This window comes from Strix uralensis, chromosome 2 (assembly GCF_047716275.1).
Source record: "Strix uralensis isolate ZFMK-TIS-50842 chromosome 2, bStrUra1, whole genome shotgun sequence".
Lineage (NCBI taxonomy): Eukaryota > Metazoa > Chordata > Aves > Strigiformes > Strigidae > Strix > Strix uralensis.
In genome coordinates, this window is record NC_133973.1 from 72,239,723 (window position 1) to 72,256,443 (window position 16,721).

General features: G+C 38.9%; 1 protein-coding gene across 1 annotated transcript in view; it reads right to left on the reverse strand.

Moving 5' to 3' along the window:
* COL4A2 (collagen type IV alpha 2 chain) overlaps window positions 1-16,721 on the reverse strand; it is a 146,631-nt gene that overhangs the window by 40,714 nt on the left and 89,196 nt on the right. The window contains exons 5-16 of the mRNA XM_074859288.1: window positions 12,309-12,443; window positions 12,182-12,226; window positions 9,958-10,074; window positions 9,180-9,251; window positions 7,591-7,626; window positions 7,434-7,496; window positions 5,121-5,156; window positions 4,413-4,454; window positions 3,818-3,892; window positions 2,367-2,411; window positions 1,107-1,169; window positions 314-358 (exon numbers count right to left, since the gene is read on the reverse strand). Coding sequence (XP_074715389.1) covers window positions 314-358; window positions 1,107-1,169; window positions 2,367-2,411; window positions 3,818-3,892; window positions 4,413-4,454; window positions 5,121-5,156; window positions 7,434-7,496; window positions 7,591-7,626; window positions 9,180-9,251; window positions 9,958-10,074; window positions 12,182-12,226; window positions 12,309-12,443 — 774 coding nt within the window. The remainder of the gene's footprint in view (window positions 1-313; window positions 359-1,106; window positions 1,170-2,366; window positions 2,412-3,817; window positions 3,893-4,412; window positions 4,455-5,120; window positions 5,157-7,433; window positions 7,497-7,590; window positions 7,627-9,179; window positions 9,252-9,957; window positions 10,075-12,181; window positions 12,227-12,308; window positions 12,444-16,721) is intronic.

Genomic DNA, 16,721 nt, shown 5'->3' on the forward strand with positions numbered 1-16,721 from the left:
AAGTGAGCATGTAGGAAGAAAATTACAGAAATCATGGTTGCCGTAATGGGAACAATGAAAATGACACCGCCCCACAGTGCTCTTAAAACATGCTCATGTTTTAAGCAAAACAGACTTTAATTATAGGGCTATTTTTTTTTCTCACTGATGAGAAAAATAACTGACCCCAAATTCCAAAGATGGATGAATCCAGATGATATTTGTTAGAATACAGCTGGTGTAATTACAGGCAGAATTTGTCCTCTACAGTTTACTTTTCAGACAGATTGTCTACATATGTGTTAGAAACAACAGTCTTGTATGAAATACTCACTCTTTCTCCACTGAGTCCTGGAAAACCATTGATGCCAGGCAGTCCCTATGAATAATCAAATTAAACAATAAAATTATCAAAATAAAGTGACATCCTAACATCTAATAGTTAAGAACCATTATTATTTCTTAGATAAAATAAACCTGACATCTTGAAACTCTAACACTAACACTCAGAGTTCAGATACTTTTTCAATTAAATTCATGTATGCTGCAAACATATGAAATCTAATCTGGTGTTTGATTTTTTTCTCTTAATCAATACATTGTAAACTGACCATGAAGATTTTAAAGATGGCTGAGATTTTTTTGTAAATGTATGCTGAGTACTGTTCTCACTCTGTTAAAGCACTTTCAAAACACTGCCCAAAAAACCCCATCCACAGATGCTACAAGGTAGTAGTATTTACATTAGCTTTTTCTGGGGTGGGGTGTGTGTGTGTCACAAGTAACTGAAGCCAAATTCATATTTGTTAATCATGGTCTGAAGAGAGCTAAGATGGAAACAGTGAAATACATCTGTGTTGAGGACCAGGACAGGTAAGAGATGCACAAGGCTTCCCAATGATGGTACAGTGGTATCTGTGAGTCCTGTGGGGCCCTGCTCCCACTGACATTTCAAAATGGCCTTTTCGCTTTCCTATATCAGGCAGTTTAGAGCTGGCCACAGCCTGGTGGGCTGAAGAACTATAATTTCTATAATTTGCTAATCTGTGTTTTGTTCCTGAAGGCAAATTCTCAGGTTGGATTTGCATGTTCATCTGAGTGAATTTTACCTTTAATGAGTGACTCACCCTTTGTCCTGGGAAGCCCATTACCCCTTCTTCACCTTTTTCAGGAGCATAGAGAAGTACACCCTAGGAAACATTACAAGTCAGTTCAACATATTTCTTCATTATGTGCAAAAAAATTGTAGCACTGTTTTCTGGAAGCTGAACAGGAAGAAAACATCATTGTAACACATGGAGTATCTAATAATAGCTGCATGTGAAAGAACTGTAGTCCTTAAAATTAAGTGTAACATGTTTGCTTCATTACAATAGCAGGACCAGGCCATTAGGGAGAGGACAGGGTTTCCCTCCTATCATCTCCTCCTTCATTATTTCTTCTGTGGCTGCAACTCTGAAGAAGAGCCAAAGCAATTGTTCAGCTATACAACCAATTAAGCAACTCAGCTTATGCCCAAACTGCAGCTTCAGAGAACTATTTGGCAAACACGGGCATACTGCTATCTATCCTACTATAAAAAAAACAGAAGGGAGAAACACATATCCCCTTTTGCTACATCAGCATAAAATCTACAGTTTTCCTAAAGCAGTCAAGAAAATTCTACATGTGTAAAATCTGACCAACAGCTGAAGAACTGGCTAGCAACTGCACACGGAAAGCATCAGGGCTCTCACACTGCGACCTTCTCCCACAACCTTGTGGAGAAGCTGAGCAGACCATCTGACAAAATAAAACTCTACAAAATGCTCAGTGACGCATCCCTAATTGGTAAAGACTGTATTTTAAATGACTCTGGGAAGTAAAAAGGAACCACTCAATGGCAAAGCTATTTAGACAGTCTAGAGGTTGCCTGTGAGTTAACTAAACCACATTCAGTCAAGCCTGGTTGACAGCTCTAAATGATACAGCAACACATGGGATCACTGTCCAGTAATTACTCGACAAACTTAATGACCAGTGAGACCAAAAGTCTGTATGTGATGGAGAGTAGACTGAAAAGGATTGAGAAAATTTCCGTATATACTTATTTAATGAAATTTAGTGGAATTTTCAAAGATCAGCAACAGTAAAGAGATTTATTAATAGTTAAAGCTAAAATTAAAAAGTGTATCAGGGAAAATCTTATTTTGGTAAACCAGTAAGAGAACAACTGATGGCACTGTAGAGTTATTACATGTCATGTTGTTCAGTTTTTCTAAAGCATCAGAGCTAGTGTCTCTGCTTATGTTGTTCCATATCTATATTGCATCATTTCAATGAAGAATGCACCTTCAGTAGTAACTCCAATATTATTATTTGTCTTTGTTCTTCTTCACTTGACTTACTGGGATTCCAGCTTCCCCTTTTTGTCCAGGTTCTCCTCTTTCACCCTAACAATAAAGAAGAAGTATTCAGATATGTTAGGCATTTCCATTTACATTTCAATAATCTTCCTACAACACAAGGTGACAAATGTTTATCAAGAGAAAAAACACCACTCTTGTGCTGTTCTTTATTCATACACTTGTCATATGAAATGCAAGTTTTCATATTCTTTATTCATACACTTGTCATATGAAATGCAAGTTTTCATAAGAAGTTTTAAAAGTTGCTTTTTAAAAAAATATTTGATAATTTTTCTGAAAAGGTTTCTAGGAATGTTTAACAGTAGGGTCGACATAGCGCTTAGGGATGTGGTGTAGTTGTGAACTGTCAGTGTTAGGTTAATGGTTGGACTGGATGATCTTCAAGGTCCTTTCCAACCTGGATGATTCTGTGAATGTGAACGCCTCAGGTTGTTTCCTGGCTTGTTCATGAGTTGTCTGGGTGGTGAGTGCCTGAGTAATGCCTATAAGTAAATGCACATTCTCCCATTTTTACTCACTGATTATCTATGAATTGTCTGACCAAAAGTAAGAGTTCCTGTTAGGATTAGGATGAGACAAATCACAGCCTAACGTCTACTCACTATATTGACGATAACTCCATTGAATATAAAGGCTCTCCAGATGAGTAGCTCATATGCGGACATCTCTGCTTAGTCATGGAAATCCCAACATGTATGTTACTTAATGCAGACTGCAGACAGTCAAAGGCATTTCTAGATCTTTCAGTATCATACTAATTTACTTATCTTACTGCAGAAATTGCATGAGCCACATGAACTTTCTAACTTCAAATTCGGGATGAAAAACTACTGGTCTGGAGGTTGGTGTCTGATACATAATATACACATAATATACACATACAGGGTATGAGTACCTCTGCTCCCAGCAAGAAGCAATAGATGAGAATAAACTGCGTCTTGCTGTTGAGGATTTTGCCAATATGTATGAACAAGCCTTAATTGTAAGTATACAAATATCTGCACCATATAGATAAGTTATATAAACAAACACAATAATTCAGATAGCTCCCTAAAGATATACTTATTTTACAGGAAGAAAATTTCACTCACTGTTATGAAAAATAAGACATTGAATGATTTCTCAGCAGGTATTTCTGCCTGCAAACTGAGAAGATGTGAGTAATGGCCAGTAGTTGCATACTTCATCAAAAAGAACAAGTTTGCTGTAGGCACCTCTAGTCTGTGAGAGGCGCTTTCTGAATTACTCTAGCCACCACAGTTTCAATAAATACTCCATGATCCAAGCTATGGCAAAATAGCAGATTTCTCTTTTGATATACTGAGGTCTTCTAAGTACTATATGTAAAAGCACATTTCTACAATATTTTAGTTTTGGTACTGCAGAGCTCTTAGTTCCTTGTGTATTTTGGCAAAATACCCTGTAGTTACCTTGTGTTTGTCAGAGGGGACTCCCATCAGTTCTCTTGTAGGAAGCCCAGGTGGACCTGGAGGACCTGGGGGGCCCTGCAGGAAAAGCATAAGGGTACATTTACTAACAGTTATAATACCTTGTCAAGCTGTTGATCAGCACAGGGTCTAAGGAACTGCAACAAAAGGAGCAACACAGATTTGCCCCTGATAGGAGTATGGTTCTAAACCTCTGAATAAATTGATGGTGAGATAAATTTATTTTGTGCTGGGATTAACAGATAGCAATACGTGCTCTTGTCCTGTATGTTTCCAGAATGATGGTAAAGATTATTGCTTTATATAAAGTGGTCTGGCTCTATAAACTTCAGAAGCGTTACCTCTGTGTTGGTGTAAATGAGGACACAGCTAGACCTAGACATGTAGAAGTTAGTTCAGCTATGACACTCCTTATGGAGATTATAATTACTTTCAAAGCTATGAAGTTCGTTTTTCTCTTATAATTACATAATACAATTGCAAACTAAGAGACAATTTAAAATAGGTTCCTTTATAAATAGCAAATAACATCAACCTGTCCTTTAGTAGTGATACTAATTAATTAGCTTTTCTTTACCTGTTCACCTTTTTCTCCATAGAAGCCAAGGCCCCTGTTGCCCTGCAAAAACAATAGATCAAGAATTACTAAGTGTTCGACACAGTTTTCTAATGTAAAATTCAAATTTAAACATGCTTAAAGGCCTTTTCAGGCTTACAGGTCTGTAGGACACCACTGAAGAACTGCAATCAAATAATAGTCTAGGTTTACCTCAAAGTATTTTTATAGGTTTAGAAGTATTTTTATAGACCTAAACATTCAGAAAGACAACTCTAATTAAAATCTCATGCTACCAGTGCTTCTTACAACAGACTTTGAGTCATTCACTGAGTAATGTGAAAAGATCAAGCATTTCTTTTGCAAGTTTTTTAATAACACTGAATGTTAAATAAAAATACCTAAGTGGGCTGGAATAATGAACTCATATACTTTTTTCTGCTGAGATATAATTGAATATTGTAAAGACTGCAAGGATTCTCTGTTCATGGGAAGCTACTGTGACTACAGTAGAAAATTAAATTTGGCTCTAGAACTGGTTTAATCTTTTCAGGGTAGGCGATCCCAGTGTAAGATTAACTTCTCATGGTATGCAGCCAACACAGAAGGTCTTGTGCTACACAGCCTTTGGTGCAGCCTGTGGTTCTTTATTTTACTGCCTTCAAGTGGGTCTTGGATAAACCTCAGCAACACAAAATCAACATAAACAACTCTGACACAAAGACTTACTTGTGGTCCTGGTGGTCCTGGGGGCCCTGGTGGTCCCTGGGGAAACACAATAGGGGAGAACAAGTTGTTGCTTTCTATGCAGGAGGTCAGTTACTTTATGTCTCAAATGTAAGCATATATTTAGAAGGCAAGTGTATTCCTCAGTATTCAGTGTGCTGTCCTCACTATATTAGCTGTGTTTACTGTTCTGAAAAATACCCTCCTAAATCACATCGTAATCTTTCCTAACATAATAACAGTCTCCCAGCTTAGACCTAATGAAATCCCATTTTTATTTCAAGTAATAGGAACTTGTGCTTTTGGACCCTGACTTAGTAACATTTTCAGCTCATACCTAAAGTTAAGCACATCTTTAAGTGCTTTACTTGACTGGTGTCTTGGTACTGCATCCATCTGTAAAAGGAGTTGAACTGCCATATGCATCTCAGATTACCTATCTGGTACTGTACAGAGTGAAATCAAAGGAAGATGGTGGGAAATTAAACTGTAACAGGAAAAAAAGCTGCCATAGCCTTACAAGAAGAGCAGTAGGAAATCCATTAATTGGAGAGACAACCTGCCTTGATTGCTTCAGACAGCTAGAGTATTCAACTGGCTCCAAAGGGCTCTACAAATTAAAAACTCTGTCAAATGTGGGAAAGGTGGGGTGGATAAGAAGTATGAGCTCTTCAGAGAAGAAGATGGTGAACAAGAGGCACAGAAAAGAGAGAGAGCTGCAGATGGAAGCATCTACCTACTAAGCCCCAAAGGGGATGCAACTGGATTATTCAAAATCAAGCCCAACCTCCAAGGAAAAGATAGTAACATTCAGGTGCAACCTGAAGTCATTAGACATCTCTGCCTCGCTATGTACCTTTGTGTGCATGAAAAATAGACTTGTTCTGAAAAAAAATTACTTTGAATCAGTTTTGGTTAGGCAAGTAGTCTGTGAGTTGTTGCCTAATCTACTGGGCAGATGCACTGTGCAGGGCATCCCACTGCCTGGAGGCCCTGCAGGGACTTGGGGGAGCCATGCTTGCCTTCGTGCAGGATCTAGGACTTAGAGAACAGAAATGATGAAAACTCTGACCTGGGAAATGCTCCCAGGTCCCTCTTGCAGGTGAGTAACAGATTTAGAGACAGTAAATATAGTTGGATGTGTTTTGTTAAGAGCTGGAGATGGTGGGAGTCCATCCACTCTGGAAGAGTGTTCAAAAGAGATGTTGCCAACATGGCAACCAGAGGGATGTAGTCATGTGGCTCAGAAAATGTATAGTTCATAGCATTCCTGACATCCAAGAAAAAGCATTGGAAGTCATTGCAGGGTGGGCTCCTGTGTGAACTTTGTGGGTTCACTCTAGAGGAAGAGTAAGAAAAGGACTGAGGAGATTTCCCTTCAGGAGGACCAGAGAAGAAAGACAAGGTGCAGGTTATTCAGGAGACAAAACAGGCCGCTGCAGAACATTAACTTTGGAAAGGCTTATGCTGTGGATTTAGTTCTAGAATTTTTTTTTTTGGAGGCAGGTGTCCCTGAAAACAGCTGTGGAGGCTGTGTGTAAGAAGTCCTGAATTAATTTTTTTTCCTCTCAAATCAGTGATGTAGAGCAGGTCTGAAGTGAATTTTGACAAAACAAACAAAAAAGCAAATTCTATAAAGTTGTCTCACAGGAAAATAAAGCAAGCCTGAAGAAAATGGAATATATTGTATTTGAACATCTGTTTCTCACCCATAAAACTATTAACCATGGTAATAAGAAATGTAGAAAATGGTGTCTGGAGAGAACACAATCTTCCCAAAGAACTATTCAGTAACAGTTGTCAACATTTATGATGTAAAAGTTGATTTTGGAAAAAATGACTGAAAATAGTTTAAAAATAAAATTGGATTCTAAATACTAATGAGGAATGTTATGTATTCAATCGTGTGTGGGAAATGTGGAGAGTTAATATACATATCCTTTATGAGCAGAAAAGATAATATATTTAGGTCCTGATACCTTTGATAACTCAGTGTAGGGGGATGTAGACTGGACAGAATTGAATCTTTACAAACAAGACTCTTTCAAGGAGGTTGAACAAATACAATATAAATCAAAAGCCTCTGGCCATACAGGCTGAAAGAAACTATACCTCTTTTTGCAATATTCATCCTTGTGGAATCAGTGTCTCTCAGTGCTTTTTAAAAGGTTTTGCATCCAAGGACACCTACTTGCTATTTTTAACTTTTTTTTTTTTCCTATCCATTTGCTAGGTTATAATCCAACATAATGGAACTTGTGATATAATTCTTCTGTTAAGTTAATTTTCTACAGAACATATCTTAAATATACTTACTGGTCTTCCTTGCTCTCCTCTTGGACCAACAGGTCCTTGAATACCCAGCGTACCTGGAGGTCCCTTTAAATAAAAAAAAAGCCCCAACCATCAATTAATGTTGTTCTAATATCAGTTACTATTGATACTTTATCACATTTGCTGTAATACTACTTACTTGAAAACCATTGAACCCTGGATCCCCAGGTTCCCCCTAAAAAAACCAAAGAAGTAAAAAGTGCAATAAATAATATATACAAAATTAGAGTAAAATAGTTTTCTCATTCATTAATTTTTTTCTCATTCCAAAAACTAATCATAGCATGCAAGGCTACAAAAATCCCTACATACAGATGCAGTCAATACAGGTGTTGAGATAACCGAACATGGGCCACACAGATTTTGTACTTTCTACATATAGTATAGTTGCATGCAATACAGTAGGAGAGTACAGAGTTGGCTAGGGAAGTCAGGGATCCAAACTATAAGGCTGAAATAGACCACAGACCACATTTAATTATTTTTTGAAAAATCCTATCTAAGCAGTGGCTTAATTAGGGCTATAACCTTAGCTGAAATGTATAAGCTCATTTTTCATGAGTTGCATGGGAATTACCGAATCATTCTGATTCTCTTCTGAGTCACTACAAGCATTTGGAACATACTGTTTTCAGTGACCACATATTTTAACTGCAGTACATGTTGAAATGTTTTTGGAAATTGGATCCAAAAATGTTCTAGCGCAAAGACCTTCCAATACCCATAAATAATGTGGTATTCAGTCCAGACACCTTGCATCATTTTGAATAGCATCCGAACCATCTAGTTAATTTGAGTTTAGTTAACAGAGTAATTTGTGGAACCCAGTACTTTCTGAAATGAATACAGGTGTCAGTATCCATCCTTGGCCACAATATACTTGAGCAATTCTTAATCATTACTTAGTTGTTCCTTCATCATTCCTAATTACTAACAAGTGCAGATTTAAAGAGTTTCTGAAAGGAAAAGAAGATTCCATTAAAAAATACAGGCAACTTACAAATATGTCAACAGAAAAACCTATTTTGGCCCTCATCACTGGCACAAAATACAGACAAATGATGCCAGTGGATCCCTCCTGTGCTGAGTACAGCTCAGATGTAGCTTTGTACATAAATGTGTCACAGTTTATACTCTTGACAGCATATGTAACCCCTTATCTTTATCTGATACCTTCAAATTACACAAGACTATGTATATATATGAGAAAAAGCCACAAGTGATTACAAAACATGTTTTAAGGTTTAGATATGGTGAAAGCACCCATAGGAATACTTGGGATTTAGTAAATAACTAAATAATATATTGAAGCATATTTTAATCCAAGTCAACCAAACTCCTGCATGAAAATTATACAGAAAGGATGCTAATATTAAATAGAATCATTCACTAGACAAAACTATGTCAAAGGAATGATTTTGCCACGCACGATACAAAGGTAGTCACCAAATAAAGAGGGTAATACTTGAACTACAACATCTTCAGTGCCTCCGCAATCCACCAGTAGGATGGAATATCTTGCAAATAACTGAGTGGAGATTTTTTTCCCTGTGTATCAGATAGACTTTGCTGTAACCAGAGAAAGCAGAAGCTGCCTTGCAAAGCTTACACAGAGTCAAAGTGAGTTTCTTGGGACATGTCTGTCAGAGTGTAAAAAAAAATAACTCTCCATCATCTGCTTGTAAAACTGTACTGAACATGAATAACTGTCAGGAGTTACAGACGTACCCTGTATCGACTTGCGATGTCCGGTGGCAGTATATAGGGCTCCCCCTTCTGGCCCTTTGGCCCTTGGACTCCCTGGAGGTGACCAAAAAAACGCCAGAAGTAAGCTTTCATATCATATATGCTAACCATAAACAGCTAAGAGTAACAAAAAACATTTCATGAGCATATACATACCACTGTTTAGAGGCAGAGACTACGCCTAGTTTTGGAAATTCACAGTTTCAAAACAAAGCATAAACCGTCATAGTATATAAAAGCATGGTTTTCTCATTCCAGGGGAAGAGCTCCCCATTACCTGGGAGTGGTATTACAGGGTAGCATCTCCTAGCTAGAGCAGCAGCTGCAACTCCCGAGGGCTGACATGTGCCCTGATAAATTCAGGAGCCCCACTGCTCACCTCAGCATGATCCTACATATCACGCCATGGAAAGCCAATACTTTGGCCATGGGACAGGGAAGGAAAAAGTTACTTTCATCAGGAATTGTGAGTTTAATATTATTTTATTGCTGTTGGATAAAGCTGTACAGATTTTCCTGAATTAATCTCTCCACAAGACCTACGTGACAGGTATAGCTCTGGGCAGACCTCCCAGCCCTGGCTGCAATTTACTAACTAAGCATAGGGCAGTGTGTCCATGGTAAGTCTGCATGGATGCTCTGCTAGGCCAAAAGGGAGCTCCATTAACAGATGTCCCATTCACCTCCAACACACACGTGAAGGAAACTCACTTCAGTAATGACTTTAGCTTCAGGTACTCACTTACTGCCAACTACTTACAATGGTACCAGGGAAACCTGAGAGTCCAGGAGTTCCTGAGTCACCCGGGTCACCTACTGTCCCGTTACAGCCATCATGACCCGGTTTCCCCCTTGATCCTGGCTGCCCTGGATGACCCTGTTGAGGAAAAAAAAAAGTGTTTATCTATCCATCTGTTTCTAGTTTTGCTTTTCCTGTAGTCACACAGTATTTAGACATTCTCACATTAAGCCCAAGGCTTGGATCCATGGGAAACTATGATTTTCAAAGACAGAAACAGACAGTGCCTTTTTTTAATATAGCTGCAGCTTGAACCAGATGCCCCAGACAGCTTGAAAAAATGAGTAGTGAAGGACCTTTAGAAAGGGTAGGAAAGCTATGTTCAATGCAGGCTCTGTTAAGCACAGAACTAAGCCAGATGAGGCTGCTGCACAGGGAGCCACCAAGAACTGGGATTGTTAAGCATTTCAGTGCTTCACACTGGAAGAGTGGGAAGAAAGGTTCCTTGCTGGCTTTGAACAGCTTCCAAGCTGGGAAAAAAGTCAGAGATGCTTTTGGAGCTAGGTTGAGTGTTGTGATGAGGCTGTAAGTATGGAAGCAAACAGCAGGGCTCAAAGGAAGGGAGCTGGGGGCACTGCAGAACCTCCACATGGAGCCTCTGAAAAGTTACTGCTGTCTCAAACTGGATTTCCATAGCTGTACCTACATTCGCCTTAATTGCTGTTGCTTCTGGTTTGCACTGAGGCTGATGAGAAACAAATCTGCCCTTGAACAACATTTTCTTCCAGGGAACTCAGAAAACCCAGAAACTAACATAAAACATTTCTGCCTTCTCCTCTATCTAGAGGAAGAGTTTTCTCTTTGCCTCTGCTCCCTTGCTTAGAAGAAAAAGAAACCTGTCCATGTCCTTACCTAGCTCCATCAAGTACTGGCATTCCTCACCCCAGAAGAGATTCAGGCTTGCCTCCAGCCCCAGTTCCTAGCACTGTGCCATTACAGTTCGTACATGTGCCTATCTATCTGCCTTCCAATGGTTAGTGTTAAGTCCTGGCCTGAGAAAACTGGTTAGAAAATGTAAGCGAGTGGGAAGGGCATGGGAGCTTGAGGACAGGACACAATGAGCATGCAGGTTCAAGTACTGTCTAAGGTATTTATCCCTCACAACGCAATGTGCAGAGCTTGGGAACGCAGGGCTAAAAAAGAAAACTTGCTCAGGTAGGAGAAGCAGTCCTGCTATAGCAACATGGAGCTTCACAGGGGAGCGATTTACTCTCTTTTCCAGGATATTAGAGCGCTTAGAAAAAACTCAGTGTGACATGCTGAGATGAACAAGATCCTTGACTTCAGGAGTGTTAACAGGAATGGGAAAGAGGGTCTTCTGCTTTTCCTTTAAGAGTGAGAAAGAGGGATAGGAGAAAGATTGTGAGAGAGAAAGCCCTGAAACTCGATAGGGAGCTCTTCTGGAAACAAAAAGGGGTGAAAGGAGAGTGGATGTGGATGCGTGGGCTGCATAGTGGGGCCCTGGTGTCAGGGAGCACTACAAAGGAAACCCAAGCCTGGGAACTCTGTCCAGGGATTCCAGTGACTCAGATTTCTTTGTTATTTTATGACACAAGATGTAAAGAAGTGTAAGCTGGGAAAATACTGTGCTGTGAACTTTACCCGGTTTTCCTCTTTGAATATTTCAGTTTCATGGACCTGGTCAATTTGTTCAAAGTTTGACACTTTAGTGTTCAGTAAGTTTTTTAACACTATCTCAAGCATGCCATATGAGCTATAAAGCAAGTAACAATGGTTAGTGTTCTTAAAATCATTGGTCTTTCTATGTGCTTTGCAACTCTGAAATAATCAAGGAATGACCCACTGGTGTCCTTCGCTCACAAGCTTAAGAGATGTGAAGCACTTATCTCACAGCTCTTTCCTACAAAAGAACATACTTAGCTGGGTAACCTCTGGGGACACTGGAAATTTCCATCCTTTCTTGTCCCCTTTACAAGGGGATTTCTCCATAGGACAAAGCAAATGGACCTTAATTATGTGAGGGAATAAGAGGGAGCACAGATTCTGCTTTCCTGTTGTGTATCTGCAGTTCCACTCACTTCAATAAATGCCCTTAGCTTAAAAGTGTGCACGTGGCTGATGTAGAATTTAACCCAGAGATTTTAATTAAAGTACAAAGGCTTTAAACTAGCCTGCAATATTTGCGGTTGGTGATTTCTTAAAGATGAGGTAACTGGCTACTTACAGGAATGCCATCTGCCCCGGGGAATCCAGTGACTCCTCTTTGCCCCTAGAGTGAAACAGTACAATTACAACTATGTTCTGCCCAGTATTTTGCTCACTAGCTAAAATATCTGATATTCAAAAGTTACCAGTTCTCCTTTGGGTCCACTTATTCCTGGATATCCTCTTTCACCTTTGTGACCTTTGGGACCTTGCACTCCTGGGATCCCCATCAATCCTGGTGGTCCAGTGAACCCCTGTGATCCAAGGAGTCCTGGCTGGCCCTGATAAAAATAATAAAAAAGCATTTATTTAGGATCAGTTGTGATGCATGAAGCTGGATTAGTTATCACTGCTGCAGTGGAGTCAGTCTCTTGAAGAGAAAATAAACACAGAATCTCTTTCCGTTCCAGTAGGCCAGACTCTTTGATGAACGTCATCTGGAAACATCACACAGAGAAACTCCAGCAATAGCGACCACATTGTGTGTGACAAAATCAATACATGGAAATTAACACTGAAATCAATATTCACTACTTGAATATTCCTGGCTACTCTATGAAAAAAGTGTTTTCTTTGGAATAAGGCTTCTCAAGAGTGATTCTCACTGACCTACAACATAACCAATTACACTCCAAGCAAGTAAAATATGCTTAACTGTGAAATCTGCTTAGTGGCCATATTTCTTACAAATGGAGTCTGATATTTAATGGCAGGAATTTCTGCCTTTTTTGGGATGATATTTCTATTTAGCAGTGGAGCCTGAAAATGATTAGATACACACACATCCACACAGGTTGAAGAGTCACACACAGGGCTCCCTTGTCATTCTTCCTTCCAGCACTGGTTCAGCTCTTCAGGCCACTTCAAACATTGTTTAAAAATAATACCCCGTTGACTGCCAACATCACAAGGCTCAACAGGGGAAAAATCATTCTGAAATGACACAATGGTGGTTTAAGTAATGGATTGTGACAGTATGTCTGAGATCTGTGAACCAAACTATTTGAAAGCCATTCCAGACGTAGTGTCACCGAAGGCACATATGTTTTGCATGCTCTACAGCACTCAGTGCACTAATGACACTCATAGTAAATTGCCGCAGTCTTTTCTGGAGAAATATGCTTCAATGGCGCAAAGCACCATTTACTAAGATGTTCTAATTAAAGCCGATTCTAATGAAAGTATTTTTAAAATGCAATTAAGATTTTCACAGACCAGTCTGCAACAGCATCAATATCTCACAAAGCAAGAATTACAGCAAAACATGAACAGATATATATTTATAAAAATGAGTTGATAAAAAAATAACACCTTGTTTTAATATAAAATACTTACAGTCTCACCCATGCCTGGAAAGAAAGAGCTAGAAGATGAATACAATTCCTGTCCAAGAAGGATAACAGTTCAACTTCATTTAATGCTGTTGAGGTGGGAGGATGAAGGAGGGCAGTGTGAGGACTTGAAGAAATGAACCTGAAGATATCCTAATTTCTATGTATTCAGGAAGTTGTAGTAAAGATACTGAACAAAGCCTTACTGATATTAGGCAAAATTTATTTTATTGTCATATTGAAGGATAGGCCCATTTGTGACATACTTCACACTTTCAAAACTTCATTGTCAACAATCTATCTGTAATTAACATTTATCTCTGCTACAGTTGCATTGATATCGCAAACCCGAAAACAAACACTATGACTGAAACATAGCTTACTTCTAATTTTAAAACCAAATCAATTCTCCACACTGCTTTTGTGGAAAATGGCTGTCACAACAGTTGGAGCAGGTTTTTATATTTTAAATCTTATTGTATTATATTAAATGAGTCCATACTGAGAAGCTGACATAGCCAAAGTACAAAACTCAGTGCATTTTTTTTTCTTGGAAGAAGTGAGCCAGTATGAAGAATGAATTACATGGCATTCCTCAGGACAAGCCACAAGAATGGATCTCTTACAGTGTGGATCTGTTGCTATACTGTTATGATTACTTTGACAAAACTGATGGATAGGAGCATTGCCAAAGGACACCATGGATTTAAGCATTTGAGCTGTCAGTGTGAAAGAGAATCTCTCTTCTCCTTACAACCAAGTGCAACTTTATATAGGATCCTTACTTCTAAACCAAGCCTGCTCATGCTGATTATTACATGCTAGGAGGCCAATGTCTTTTCAAGTTAACAAACTGAGAAGTAACAAAGGTTATATGAATACATATAAAATATAATATGATTCATGTTGGCAGGAGACATATGCATCTGAACAAGAGGCTGCTCGTTTCCTTATTGCCAGCCATAGCTGGTTATTACAGATGCATCTTTCTCCACATCAGAAGTTTTCATTTTTTTAAAAAACAGTGAATCTCTAAAAGTTATTCTATGGAGGTGTGCATCCTTGTCTAAAAAGATTCACAGCAGACATACTTTTCTTAGTTACCTGACCCAAATGGAAAGATGCTGATTAGAAGCACTAGAATAATGATTTAAATCTGAATCAATATTCATCAGTGTGAGCTCCAAGATCAGGAAAAAGAAGTCTTTTTTGATGCCACTTTTTCTCAACTTGTCTTACCTATTATGGCTCAACATTTAAGTATAAATGAATTAAGAGAGAGTGCATATGAGCATAAACCATGAAACTGACTTTTTAGGGAAATAATAGATATTTCATTCATTTCAATTAAATGCACAGTCTTTGTTCTTCATTGTTTTTTGCAGAGCAGTATCCATGCCTATGCAAATATCAATCTAAAATACTTCTATCTTACTATAAAGCCTTAAAACTTAATGAAATACTTAAATTAGTTTGTTCTTCCCCATACACTCAAATCTGGGAAAGAACCTTTAAAAAGGATGAAAATGTGTCTTATACACCTGCAAAGAACACAGATACACAGAATATCAATTGTAGATATTAGAGTTGGCTCCAGTTTCAGTTTAATTTTGAAAGGTTCTGAAAACAAATGTTTCAGTTACTTCCCACAAAGAAAGGAAAACATGGATTCTGTACACCGAAAATGCCACTTCATTTCTGAAGTACTTGAAAGCCAAAAGAAGTTAAATAAATTCCAAAAGCTACTCAGCCACCTCAGATATGAAACCACCTCTTTAGTGCCCATCTACACCCCTTTTTGGGGGCAGTGGGATGCAGGCAGAATTAATGTAAAACATTTAATTGTAACTTCTGATAAGATGCTGGTTATGTTCAGAATTGTCAAATCTGTTCCAGGCTTTCAGCTTTCAGGGGCCATGCAGAGCTGCATTACTTCAAAGGTGGCGTTACATGGAACATGATTACCTCTCTAATTCCTACACCAAATACCACTCTCCCACTTCCAGCCCCATTTTCCTATCTGGTGTGGAGGAAGAAGTAAACAAGGAATGGAAAATGTGGAAGAGAGCTGGGCAAAGCCAGCGCCTCTTCCCCATACTTTCCTGGAAATTATCTGATCATTTGTTTGTTGAGGAATAGGGGTTATTTAATATTATTTGCAATAAAGACAAGAGAGAGAATTGATCCTTCTGGGGCCAGTTTAGCATGAGGCTAGAGTCAGAGCTGGGGAAGTACTTAGGATCATGACAATGTTTGTGTAATTCTTCAGCCAATTAGTACCTTGGCTTGTTAACTGAACTAACTTTGTTAACCTTTGTTAACTCAGACTTGTCATGTTTTACTCTGCTTTCTTTATGTTAGATCTTTTGTTGAACAAGTATGTCCTTTTTTCATTAGCAAATGACCTAAGAACATTCTCTTTTGCAAAGGTCATTGAGGAGATTTAAGCAAAGACAATCAATTTGAAAGGTTTAGTCAAATAAAGCATGACTCAATTATTAGAGTCCCAAATTCCCCTGTGTGAAACATGCCACACATGGTACTGCTCTGCTTGTGCTCCTGGAGGGTCGGAAATCCTAGAAAATTCGCCAAAGCTGTGAAATTGTGTCTGAATTATATTTCCAGGTTAAAAAAAAAAAAAAAGGCAAACCTAGGGAAACATGCTATCCCCATCTGTCATATTTTAGACAACTCACAAAGTACTTTCTCAGGTGCTTCCTTTCCTTAAATGATAAAGCAAAGCCGACACGTGCTCTGGCCCATAGTGTTCTCTGTCAGAAGTCTTCCCATTTTGCTGGGGTGAACTGGAACTCTTCTCGAATCCAGAGCATGGCATGATTACCCCATGTCACCCACTGCTGGATTTAGAGGCCAGTGCTAAGACGCTCACCTAAGCATACCATGTCATGCTGTGGTCAGCACCTTGGAGCAAGCATGCGAGAAGAAAAGGAAAAAGTGGGCTGATGGAATATCTTGAAGACTAAGAAGAAGTTTTTTCTTTGTTCTTATACAAAACTTCCATGACTTTTCAGATGAATTACAAAGCTCCCAATGTCAGGAAACACTCCTACATCGTCAGTCCCTGCTTTGCTCTTCCTGCAACTTGAGCTCACTGGAAGAGGTCTCGCACAAATCATGTAGCCAGCCCAGCGACACGCAAAAGCTATTTACAGAGAGGAGCAAAGGTCATAAATTTAGGAAGCCTGGAGGAAATCTTCCCAGAAAACA